Genomic DNA, 13,320 nt, shown 5'->3' with positions numbered 1-13,320 from the left:
CTTGAGCCCAGGAGTTGGAGGTTGCTGTGAGCGTGATGCCATGGCACTCTACCCAGGGGGATAGCTTGAGGCTCCGTCTCAAAAATAAAAAAATAAATAAATAAAATAGTTACTATCTTACTAACATAAATATTAATAACTTCTATAAACTGATGAGAAAAATAAACTGTTATGATCAGAAAATTTATAAAAGAAGAAATATAGCTAAATAGTAAATATATGGAAAGAATTCATCCTAACAAACAAGATGCTATTTCTAATTCAGCATTTTCTTACCTTGATACTTACTGCCCTTTTGAGCTGGATAATTACTTGGTGTATGGGGACTACCCCACCCATTATAGGATGCTTATGTTTAGCAATATCCGTGGCTTATCAATAGATGCCACTAGCATTCCCATCCTGGTCATGACAGTCAAATGTATCTAGACATTACTATACGTCCACTTGGGAGCAAAATCTCTTTCAGTTGAACTGGAAAGAGTCTATCGACAACTCTGTTGTAGTCTATCAAACTGGCAAGTTTGTTAATTTGTGTGTATGGATATTATAATGGGCAATGGTAATCTCATATACTTTGCTGTCAGGAATAGACGATGAAGCACCACTCTTTTGGTTAAGAGTTTTTTTAAAATATAATTTACATACCATACACGTTACCCATTTAAAAGGTACAATTCACAAAAAATACAAGTAAATAAAAATAAATATAATAAAAGGTACAATTCATAGTCTGATCCAAACAATCCTCAACCCAAGCTTTACTCAGGAATGGCTGACAATAAAAACTGTATATATTTGAGGTGTACAACATAATGTTTTGAGTTACATATACATTGTGAAATGATTACCACGATCAAGCTAGCATACACATCACCTCATCTAGTTACTATTATATATATGTGGGGGGGGGGCAAGAATACATGAAATCTATGCTCAACAAATTTCAAGTGTCTATTATTAACTGTAGTTAACCATGCTGTATATTAATTAGATTCCTCAAACTTATTCATCTTATAACTGAACATTTGTTCATCAAACCAATATCTCCCCTCCTCTCACCTATCTCCCAGTCCCTAATCACTACCATTCTATTCTCTGTTGAACTCATAGTAGCAGGGATAGTTTTGAGACAAGCTTTGGGGCTTGCTGTGACCCCAAGAGGGCACTTCTTCACTTCACTGCCCAAGGTTCTCTATTCAACTTTTAAGTACTCTACCGTTTTGATTTTTGTTACCATAAAGTTAATAGTTTCCTCTTAATTATGGAGTATTGAAAGCTGTTAGTCCATCTATACCTAAATTGCTACTTCTGGAAATCCATCTTTTTTTTTTTGAGACAGAGTCTCACTCTGACCCAGGCTAGAATGCCACGACATCATAACTCACAGCAACCTCAAACTCTTGGGCTCAAGCAATCCTCCTGCCTCAGTCTCCTGAGTAACTACGAATACAGGCATTTGTCCCAACACCAGGCTATTTTTAGAGACAGGGTCTCACTCTTCTTCAGGTTGGTCTCCAACTCATAAGCTCAAGCGATCCGCCTGCCTCAGCATCCCAGAGTGCTGGGATTACTGGTGTGAGCCACCACACCTGGCCCTGGAAATCCATCTTAAGGTTATATTGCAAAATGTGATAAAAAGATTCATGTAGTTAAATACTTTCCATGTTGTTTTATAAATTATTTTTAAATCTTTACACAGAAATGGTGAAAAGTAGGATGATAGATTGTAGTATACTATTATTGCAAATATGCTAAAAAACCCAAAAATCTGACCAAGGAAAGAAAGGTACAGAAGGAAGTGTTAACAGACTGTCTACAGTGGGGAAAGTCCCTTTATTCCAGTCTTAGGTTCTAAATCCACTGTATCCTAAGATAATGACCACACTTTTAAAAATCCTTTGCTTCATTCATTCTTAAATTACATGAGATTCTCCAAAGCACTTTTAATACTATTCCTAAGGAAATCATCCATAAGATAAGTATTAAAGGACATATAAAGTAAGGATATTTAGAATTCGTATTCACAAAATTCCTTTTGAGAAGAGTTAGTTAACAGATATACTATATTGATTTATTTTGAACATAGAAAACTAAGGCCAGGGTGAATTATATGGTATGTGAATTATGTATCAGTAAATAATTATATATCTTAAAAACTATATTTTTTAAAAAGAAAAGCAAAGAAACTAAGACTGAAAAAAATCCCTTATTCTGGTATTTCAAATCATGTTTACAGGAGCCTTTGTTATTTAAAATTATCTGGGTGGCTCAGGCCAGTAATCCTAGAACTCTGGGAGACCAGGGCAGGTGCATCACTTGAGCTTAGGAGTTCAAGACCAACCTGAGCAAGAGTAAGGCACCCTCCCGCTCACCGCCACTACTACTCCCTACCCCCTCACTCCTCATCTCTGCTAAACAATAGTCAGGCATTGTGGTGGGCACCTGTAGTACCTGCTACTCTGAGGGCTGAGGCAAGAAGTCAGCTTGAGTACAAGAGTTTGAGGTTGCTGTGAGCTATGATACCACAGTACTCTACCCAGGGTAACACAATGAGACTCTGTCTCAAAAAAAAAAAAAAATTATCTGGATGATTTCAGGGATGCAAGCCTGGCTCAATATTCAAAAATCAATCAATTTAATCTATTATGTCAACAGGCTAAAGAAGAAAACTCATTTTATCTTATCAATAGGTGCTGAAAAATTATGAGAAAAATTCAACACCAATTCATGTAAAAACTCTCAGAAATATGGTAATAGTACTCTTTTTTTTTTTTTGAGATGGAGCCTCAAGCTATCCCCCTGGGTAGAGTGCCATGGCATCATGCTCACAGCAACCTCCAACTCCTGGGCTCAAGCGAGTCTCCTGCCTCAGCCTCCCAAGTAGCTGGGACTACAGGCGCCCACCACAGCGCCTGGCCATTTTTTGGTTGCAGCCATCATTGTTGTTTGGCGGGCCCGGGCTGGGGATTCAAACCCGCCACCTTAGGTGTATGTGGCTGGCGCCTTAGCTGCTTGAGCCACAGGCGCCGAGCTGGTAATAGTACTCTTAATAGTGAAATACTAAATGTTTTCCCCCAATATTGGGAATAAGGCAGAATATTCAATTTTACCACTCTTATTTGACATAGTACTTAAGTACTAAACAGTGCGAAAAGATAAGAAAAGGCATAAAGTTCAGAAAGGAAAAAATAAAACTGTCCTTTTTTAAGATAACCTGGTTGTCTACACAGAAAATACCAAGGAGTCTGCAGAAAAGTTTCTAAAATTAGTAGGTGAATTTGGCAAGGTCTAAGAATATAAGATTAAACATTTAAAAATCAATATTGGCTTAGCACATGTAGCGCAGTGATTATGGTGCCAGCCACATATACTGAGGCTGGTGGGTTTGAACCTGGCCTGAGGCCAGCTAAACAACAACGACAACTGCAACAAAAAATAGCCAGGCATAATGGTGGGTGCCTGTAGTCCCAGCTACTTGGGAGGTTGAGGCAAGAGAATTGCTAAACCTAAGAGCTTGAGGTTGCTGTGAGCTGTGATGCCACCACACTCTATGGAGGGTAACATAGTAAAACTCTGTCTGAAAAAAAAAATCAACAATATTTCTAAATACTGACAATAAATACAATGATAGCAAAATTAAAACGAGAATACCAATTATAATAGCTCAAAAGAACAAATACTTTCTGCTTTGTAGTTGAAAATCTAACAAAACATGTACAAAACTTACATTCTAAAAACTACACAAAGCTAGTAAAAGAAAGCAAAGAATAAATAAGACAACCATGTTCCTGGATTGGAAGCCTTAGCATAGTGAAGATGCAAATTCTTCCCAAATTTATATACTATACAGGTTTAATACAATCCCTATCAAAATTCAAATTTGATTTTCTATAGCTATAGAAATATTATTTTAAAATTTATAAGGAAAGCAAAAGAGATTAGCTAAAACAATTTGAAAAAGAAGACGAAGACTTATTATGTAAAGTAACTACACTATTCAATATTATGTGGTATTGGTGAAAAAGGCAGACACATATATCAGTGTAAAAGAATAGAAAACCAAGAAATAGAATTAAAAAAAAAATGTCCAGCTGATTTTATCACAAAGGTACAAAATCAATTCAATGGGAAACAGATAGCTTTTTCAACAAATTATATTGGAGCACTTGGATACCCATAGGCAAAAAAAATTTTTTTAAATGTACTACTATGTAAACCTCACACCTTATGCAAAAATCAACTCAAAACAATCATGAAATTAAATGAATAAATAAAACTATAAAGCATTTGTAATAAGACCTAGGAAAAATCCTTGGAATCTATAGTTATGACAAATAATTCTAAGACTTAAGGCAAACCATAAAGGAAAATTGATAAATTAGACGTCACCAAAACTTAAAACTCTTTCTGAGAAAAACCCTACTAAGAGGATAAAACAGTAAGCTACATATATAGTGAGAGAACATATTTGAGCTTATCTGATAATGGATTAGTACCTAGAAAATATAAAGATCTCCAAAGATCTCCATATTGATCATTTTAAAAAGCAATCAATCCAGTGAGAACATAGATAAAAGACATGAAAAAACATTTCACTGAAAAAGATATAAAAGTAGAAAATTTCAACCTCAACAGCCATTAAGTAAATGCAAATTTAAAACCATGTAGCACTATATACATTTCAGAACAGCTAAATTAAAAAAATAGTGACCCCACCAAATTCTGGCAAAGATGTGGGAAAACTAGATCACTCATATGGTTGGTAGGAATACAAAATGGTACAAACACTTGAAAAACAGTTTGAACAATGAACAGTAAAAAATGAATCAAAGGTATGAACCCAAAATTGTACTCCCATGCATCTACAGAGAAATGAAGACTTATGCTCACAGAAAAACTTGTACACAAGTGTTTCTAGTCATTTTATTTGTAAAACATCCAAACTGAAATAACCCAGATGTTCTACAATGTTAAATAAACTGTGTCACACCAATAGCATGAATACTACTCAGCAATAAAAGAAATGAACTAATGATACATGTAACAACCTGGATGAATCTCCAGAGAATTAAGCTGAGTGGACAAAAAGCCAATTTCAAAAGGCTACATACTGTATTATTCTATTTTATATAACTAACATTCATGAAATAATAAAATCATGGAAATAAAAAAAAACAGATTAATGGTTGCCAAGGGTTAAGGAGGAGTTGGGGATAGGAGGGTAGATAGAGCTACAGAAAGGTAATATAAAGGATCTCGAGATGGAGATGTTCTGCACCTTGCCCCAGTCAGTCAACAGACATAGTTCTGCAGCATATATAGTTTTGTAAAATGTTACCATGGGGCAAAATCAGGCAAAGGGTACTCAAGTTCTCTATGCATTATTTCCCACAATTGCACGCAAATCTATCACTACTGCAAAATAAAAAGCTTAATTCATATTTTAAGTATTTGAGTGCCCTCTAGCTGTCTCATTCAGGTGAAGAAATACAAAAAGAAACAGGATGATCCAAGGAGTGAGGAGGAGATAGATGGACATAAATAATTAAATTCTGAGGCAAAAAGATTAATGGCAGGAGTATTTTAAAGTACTATGGAAATAGGAAATAGGCTAAGAAGCTTGGAGTAGTATCTTCAAGATATTTTAAAAATTAATATAAATCATCAACAAGATTTATATATAATTTTGCTAAGGGCAATTATTTCAAAACTTTAATAAGATTACTAGAATATATCCTACTTGGTCATGGTATATTATTTTTATAAACTTTGGCATAATATTAATATTATCATATTAAGATTATACCATATTAATCTTCTGGTATTTCAGCTTTATAGTGCGTCAACTGTTACTTTGGCAACATGTAGGACTTTCCTAATTTGAAAACAAAGTTTAAAAAATTATAAGAATGTATTGTTTGAATTTTTACAATGAGCATCTGTTTATGAGTCACTTTCATCATTAAAAAGAACCTGCTGAAATAAAAAATAATTTAAAGAAGAGTCTGGTATATACCACTTCCTTAAAACATTAACAGTAGATTCTTACAGAAATAAACTAGATACATAATTCTTAAATGCATAATCAAACAGTACACTAACAAACTAGGAGGTCCATTAGGGTTTGGAAATAACAGAAATCCATGAGCAGTGTGGTCAACTAGATTATTTTTAATGTACTTAGGGAGAAAAACCTATCCTACTTAAAAGAATCCAGCCCCAAAGCTAGTTGAGATACATACATGACCAATATTTGCTGATATTTCAATTATACTATGCAACTTTTAGACATATTCCTTTAGGATCTGGGCTCCCTCTTTCTCCCCAGACTTATCCTAGCTACTTTTTCCTGTGCCTGCTATACTTGCCATTACAAATTACTTTAGAAAATACTTAAGAAGACGCATCTTCCTCCTTGCCTATGCTGCTTTTCCCTCTGAATGGGATGCCTCATCTCTTCCTAATTTAGTAGTACCTCTTTGTGAACTCTCCCAGATACCTTTTGGTCAAATAGGAATTTCCTCTATAAAACCTGTAGTATTTCTTATTACTATTAATATAACATTCATCCCAGATTACTTATATGTCAATATGAGAATGTTCTTGAGGGCAAGAATATTATATTCTCACTGGCAAGTACAGTATCAGACTGTAAAAATCAGATACAATCTAAAAGAACATAGCCCATTAGTAGATAAATGTAGCTTAAAAGAATATTGTTAGGGTTAAAATTCAGGTGAACAAATCTCAACCTCGTTCTTTGCTGATTGCTATGTCAATGTGTTTTAAAATTCTTCTGGACAAAACAAAATGTAAATTACACAGTCAAAGGAAGAGTTTCTGTTACATTCTTGAATTTTCTGGAACTCAGGTGCCATAAATTAATTTCTTAGATTTTAAAAGTAAAATCTAAAGTTAAAAGATATGGCTTGATATAATATATTAAAAAGAACTTACTTTTCTAAAATTGTACTATCTTTACAATAACAGCAATTTTTAAAGAAACAATAAAAAATGTATTACATACCATTTCTATTTCTTGATCTTTAGCAACTAGCTGTCGATTAAGAAGTTCTTTGCTTGAGTCAAGTTTAATACAGAGTTCCCTTGTAGAAGATAAATCCGCAAGGGCAGACACTTTCTCAAACTGAACCTTCTGAAGCTCCTCTTCCATCTTTACAACAGACTTATGTAAGGTAGAAATCTGGGACTTATAAGACCTTTCTGCATTTAAATGCTGTAAGGACAAAATTATTTCTATAGATATGTATATATGTGTGTGCATATATATATATATATTTTTTAAACTACAACATGGAAAGTAAAGTGAAGCAAATCTTCTATGGTAGACTATAAGATGTTTTAGACAATATAGGTAGTAATAGTATGTACAGAATACCCTAGGAAAGACAAATTCAGTTCTCAAATTTTTTACATAAAATCCAGGAACTGCATGGTCAACTGGTCATTATTTTTAATGTATTTAGGGGGAAAAAACCTAACTTACTTAAAATTCTCCAGCCCCAAAACTAGTTGAGATATATACATGTTTGATCTATAGTTCTATCTATATTTACCACAGTTTTGAGCTTGCAATCAAACATGTAAGGACACAATCCCCTCCCAACTGAGAGTCAAAGCAGCATACAGAGCTAGACATCTAGCACTTCAAATTATGGAACAAAATATTTTAGAAGGTATGGGAAAGTATGCTTAAAAGTATTAAAGACATGGAGGACTTTGGAAAAAAAGAATAATGCATACAAAAAATAACAGATTCAATAAAAATATCTGAAAGGAAAAATAAAGTACTGGCTGAAACAAAAAATTAATGAAAACATCAAAAAACAGACTGGTCCAAGTGAAGAGGGAAGAATGAACTAGAAGACAGGTCACAGAACAGAGATAAATATTTAGAAGCTATGTTAAAAAGATTAATAAACATGGGACTAAAAGAAGAAGATCCAAAAAGCCTAAGAGTTAAGGAAAGAACATTTGGAATTTGGAAGCATAATATTAAAAAAATAACATGAGACTTTTCCAGAACTAATAAAAGGCATGAATACTATGATTGAAAATAAATGACAGCCAGAAAAAAAATCGTAATTAGACATAACAGGGAAACTAAAAACAATGAGAAAGACTTTAATACACAATGCAATACTACTCAGCTTTAAAAAAAGGAATGAAGGTCAGGGACGTGCTGGCTCACACCTGTAATCCTAGCACTTTGGGAGGATGAGGAGGTAAATCATTTGAGCTCAGGAGTTGGAGACCCACCTGAGCAAGAGCAAGACCTGTCTCTAAAAACAGCTGGGTGCCTGTAGACCCAGCTATTTAAGGCTGAGGCAAGAAGACTGCTTGAGCCCAAGAGTTTGAGGTTGCTGTGAGCTATGATGCCACGGCATTCTAGTGAGGGCAACAAAGTGAAACTCTGTCTCAAAAAAAAAAAAAGGAATGAAATTATGTTTTTTTGCAGTAACATAGATGGAACTAAGGCCCTTATGTTAAGTAAAACTCTAACATGATTGCATATGTAGAATATCCTTTTAAAATCTAAAAATATATATGTATATATCTACTAGAACTAAAAAATCCCTACCAGAACTAAAAAATCCAATTTAAGCAATTATTTCAAAATAAAAGGTCACATAATTCTATTCTGTGTATAGGCTACCAAAAATTGGAATGTAAAATTTAAGAATAAACTATAATTTACAGTGGCATCTATAAAACCTATAAGATAATATGTGATACATTTAACAAAATATCTATAATACTTTTATACTGAAAAGTATAAAACATTGTTGAATACACAAGCAACCTAAATAAACAAATGAATGCACACACACATTTCTGGATTCGAGGATTCAATATTGTTAAAATCTCAATTGTCCCTAGTTTGAACTATACATTCAAAACAATGCTAATCAACCTCCAGAAGGTTTCCTTCTATAGAAAATGGTAAGTTCATTCTAAATTTATATGGAAGTGCAGTCTCCCTTTCTTGCCCTTCTACCTTTTGCAAGAAGGCATTCATAAGACAAGGTTACTAGATCTTAACTTCCCAGTCTTCAGACCTATTTGTATTTAATATTTTAAGAATGCAGAGAATCTATAATAGCCAAACATTTTGAGAAAGAACACATGTGGAAGATTCACGCTAATTCACTTTAACAGTTAATATAAAAATATATTAATCAAGACACTGTCATACTGGTTAAGGATAGGCATGGAATAGCAGAGAGTGCAGAAATAGACCCACATATATGATTATTCAATTTTTTCCAAAGGTTATTACATAATTTGTTGGTGAAATTATAGGCTTTCGATAAATAGTGCTGAACAACTTCACATCCATATGGGAAAAAATGAACCTTGACTTTCATATACAAATATTAATTCAAAATTAATTGAAAATTTAAAAAATTTGAAAAATTTTAAAAATATGGTAAATTGGACTTCATGAAAAATGTAAAACTGCTCTTAAAAAGATTCTATTAAGAAAATAAAAAAAACAAGCCAATGACTGGGAGAAAACATTCAAATTCATGTATCATAGAGCTAAAGATAAAATCTAAAAATATTAAATCCCTAAAATAAATTAGGACATGGAAGTACAAAGCATAAAAGAAAACTGGTAAATTGCAAAGGAGTGTAAGTCATCTTCAAAAAAAACCCACTTGGGATGTTTATCACAGCACAATCCACAACTGCAAAGCTATGGGATTAACCTGAGTGCCTAAAATAATGAGTGGATAAAGAAAATGTGATAGAAAATATATATACCACCAAATACTACTCAGCCATTCTTTTCATAAAAAAGAATGAAACAAAGCTTTTGCAACAATTTGGATGGAACTGGAGACTACCATCCTAAGTGAAGTATCTCAGGAATAGGGAAAAAATACATGTTCTCATTCCTAAGTGAGAGCTAAACAATGGGTACACAGCCGTAAAGAAGAATAAAGGACACTGAAAAGGAAGAAAAGCGGGGGGAGGTGCTGAGCATGATGGCTTAAGCCCTAATCCCAGAACTCTGGAAAGCTGAGTTGGGAGGATCACTTGAGCCCATAAGTTTGAGACCAGTATGAAAAACATAGTAAGACCTTGTAGCTACCAAAAAAAATTAGGTAACAGCAATAGTGCACACCTGGAGTCCCAGCTACTCAGGAGGCTGAGCCTGGAGGATCACTGGAATTGGAGGGAATTGCAGTCTAGGTAATAGATGGAGACCCTGCCTCATTAAAAGGAAAGGGGGTGGGGGGGCTTGGCACCAGCCACATACACCAGAGGTGGCAAACCCAGCCTGGGACTGCCAAACAACGACAACTACAACCAAAAAATAGCTGGGCATTGTGGCGGATGCCCGTAGTCCCAGCTACTTGGAAGGATGAGGCAAGAGAATCGTTTAAGTCCAAGAGTTGGAGGTTGCTGTGAGCTGTGACGCGACAGCACTCTACTGAGGGTGACATAGTGAGACTCTGTTTCCAAAAAAAAAAAAAAAAAAGAAAGAAAGAAAAGGAGAAAAGAAGGAAGAGAAAGAAAGGAAAGGAAAGGAGAGGATGAGAGAGGAGTTAGTGATCAGAAATTACTTATTGAGAACAATGTACGTGATTCTGGTGACAAGTCCACTAAAAGCCCTGATTTTACAATTCATCTACTTAACAAAAATGAACTATCTTCTAAATCTATTGAAAATTTTTAAAAATATGGTAAATTGGACTTCATGAAAAATGTAAAACTGCTCTTAAAAATATTCTATTAAGAAAATAAAAAAAACAAGCCAATGACTGGGAGAAAACATTCAAAATTCATGTACCTAAAAATTAGTGTTCAAAAAATTCCTATAACTTAATGACAAGAAGATAAACGTCCCAATAAAAATACAGACAATGGATATTTGAACAGATACTTCACAAAAGAAAATTATTAACCAATAAGCATGTAAAAAGTTACTCAGCAATGTACACAGTTACCATTCAATAAAAAAAAATAAAAAATAAAAAAATAAAAAGTTACTCAGCATCAGTCATGAAGGAAAGGCAAAGTAAAAGAAAAATGGGATAACCCTACACATCTATCAATAGTATCAAGTTCGGAGAAGATGTAGAGCAACTGAAACTATCAGGGAATGCAAGTAGAAGTGTAAAATGAGACAGCCACTTTGGAAAACAATTTGTCAGTTTCTTTAACAAGTTATGCATACTTCACATATGATCTAGCAATTCCACTGAGTTATTTATCAAGAAACATAGAAACTCAAGTGTGCATGAAGACCTGAACACAAGGTCCACAGAATTCTTTTCCTAATGGCCCCAAACTGAAACCACCGTTATGGAATGAAGTGCATCCCCTCAATTCATATGCTGAACCCTACCCCGCAATGTGACTGTATTTGGAGACAAGACCTTTAAAGAGATAATTACAGTTAAATGGGGTTATAAGGATGGGACCCTAGTCCAGTATAACTCGAGTCCTTATAAGAATAAGAAGAGACATCGAGGATGCACCTTCACAGAGGGAAGGCCATGTGAGCAAGAAAGCAGCCATTTGCAGACCAAGGAGAAAAGCCCTAGAAGAAACCAAACCTGCCAGCTCTAAGATCTTGCACTTCGTGCATCTAGAACTGTAAAAATATATATTCCTACTGTTTAAGTTACTCAGCCTGTGATATTTTGTTGTGGCATCCCTAGAAGATTAACATATAATCTAAATGTGCAACAACAGGTAAATAAACAAATTGTGAAACAGCTATACTACTAGTCAATGAAAAAAAAGAAACAAACATGTAACAACATACCTTCAAAAACCCTATACTGAATGAAAGTCAAGATACAATAAGTACAATACTGTGTGATCCCATTTATATAAAATTCTAGAGAAGGCAAATCTAATCTGTAGTGACAAAAAGCAATTTTGGATAGATGACCACCAAAGGGTTTGAGGGAATGTTAGGAAGGTGATGGAAATGTAGTGGTGACTATACAAGTCTACATGTTTGTCAAAACTCACTGAACTGTGTACTTACAGTAAGTGCTTTTTATTTAATGTAAATTATATTCAATATAGTTTATTTAAAAATTAGATTTACCAGAAGTTTTTAAATAATAAATTAAACAGTCATGCTAACATATAAAAGCATACTTTGAAGCAAAAGTGTTATTCAAGTAAGTCATCAGACACTGATAAAGGGAGTATTCCTATCAGAAATATATAAAAATACTGAACTGGTATGAAACTAACAGTAGTCCTAAAAATAAAAATTGAGAAAACCAGAGGAAAATAGATAAAATTATAGAGGAAGACCTTAACATATCTCTTTCAGTAATTGAAAGATCAAGAATACAAATTTAGTAAGGATTTATAGGCACTGACTGATACTATTAACAAGCCTAATCTAAACTTGATACTAAATGTTTAGAATGTTCAACATATGATACAATATTGAGCAAACTGGGCAAGTTGCAAATGGCTTATATACAACACATATATATGCACCCAACAATAAGTGAACACTGATGATTTTTAAGAATATTATCAAACATTGATTGTGTACCCTGCCACTAGGAAATTCTTAATAGATACCAAAGAATATTATATAAGCCATTTTATCTGGTCACAATATCAGCTATATTAGACATCGAAGTATTAGGACACAATAAATATTAGATACAATGAAAAATAGAATAACCTCAAGTTCTTGTACATTGGAAATTTTTTAAAACTTCAGTGACAAAAAATAAAATATAATGGAATAAGATATTTAAAAGTGAATGGAAATGAAAGTATTACCTCAAAACTTGTGGGTTGGAGCCAAAGAAATATTTAGAGAAAAAAATTATGCATATAAAACAAGAAATATATAAAATTATGAGATGTGATCAATTTATCCTAAAATTTATTTGACAGAGTTTCATTAGATCTAAGCACAATCAAAATAATTTGGGGGAACATTAATCCTCCCAAATGTCAAGGTAACATAAAAAAAGGTAGCGATTAAGAGTGTATTATTAGCAAGGGGATAGATAAAGAGACTAATGGAGCAGAATGTATGGGAATTTATTTTTATGACAAAGTAGATTGATATTTCAATGAAGAAAAGATTATAGATGTCTATTCACAAAAATAAAAAATTGTATCTTTAAGTTATAAACAAAATTAATCTCAAATAGATTAAATCTTAAATATAAAGGACAAAATTTCACAGACTTTCAGAATAACTTTTTTTTTTTTTTTTTTGAGACAGAGCCTCAAGCTGTCCCCCTGGGTAGAGTGCCGTGGCATTACAGCTCACAGCAACCTCCAACTCCTGGG

The 13,320-nt window shown here is 33.6% G+C and overlaps 1 protein-coding gene across 2 annotated transcripts in view; it reads right to left on the bottom strand.

Moving 5' to 3' along the window:
- TSGA10 (testis specific 10) overlaps positions 1-13,320 on the bottom strand; it is an 89,804-nt gene that overhangs the window by 11,362 nt on the left and 65,122 nt on the right. For both annotated transcript variants that reach the window (XM_012807946.2, XM_023515773.1), the window contains one exon: positions 7,031-7,240. In XM_012807946.2, the coding sequence (XP_012663400.1) occupies positions 7,031-7,240 (210 nt within the window). The remainder of the gene's footprint in view (positions 1-7,030; positions 7,241-13,320) is intronic.

Source organism: Otolemur garnettii, unplaced genomic scaffold (assembly GCF_000181295.1).
Source record: "Otolemur garnettii isolate 467f Iridium unplaced genomic scaffold, OtoGar3 scaffold00079, whole genome shotgun sequence".
NCBI classification, from domain to species: Eukaryota; Metazoa; Chordata; class Mammalia; order Primates; family Galagidae; genus Otolemur; species Otolemur garnettii.
The sequence above is the reverse complement of the archived record's forward strand: the minus strand, read 5'-3'. Positions and strand labels throughout refer to the sequence as shown.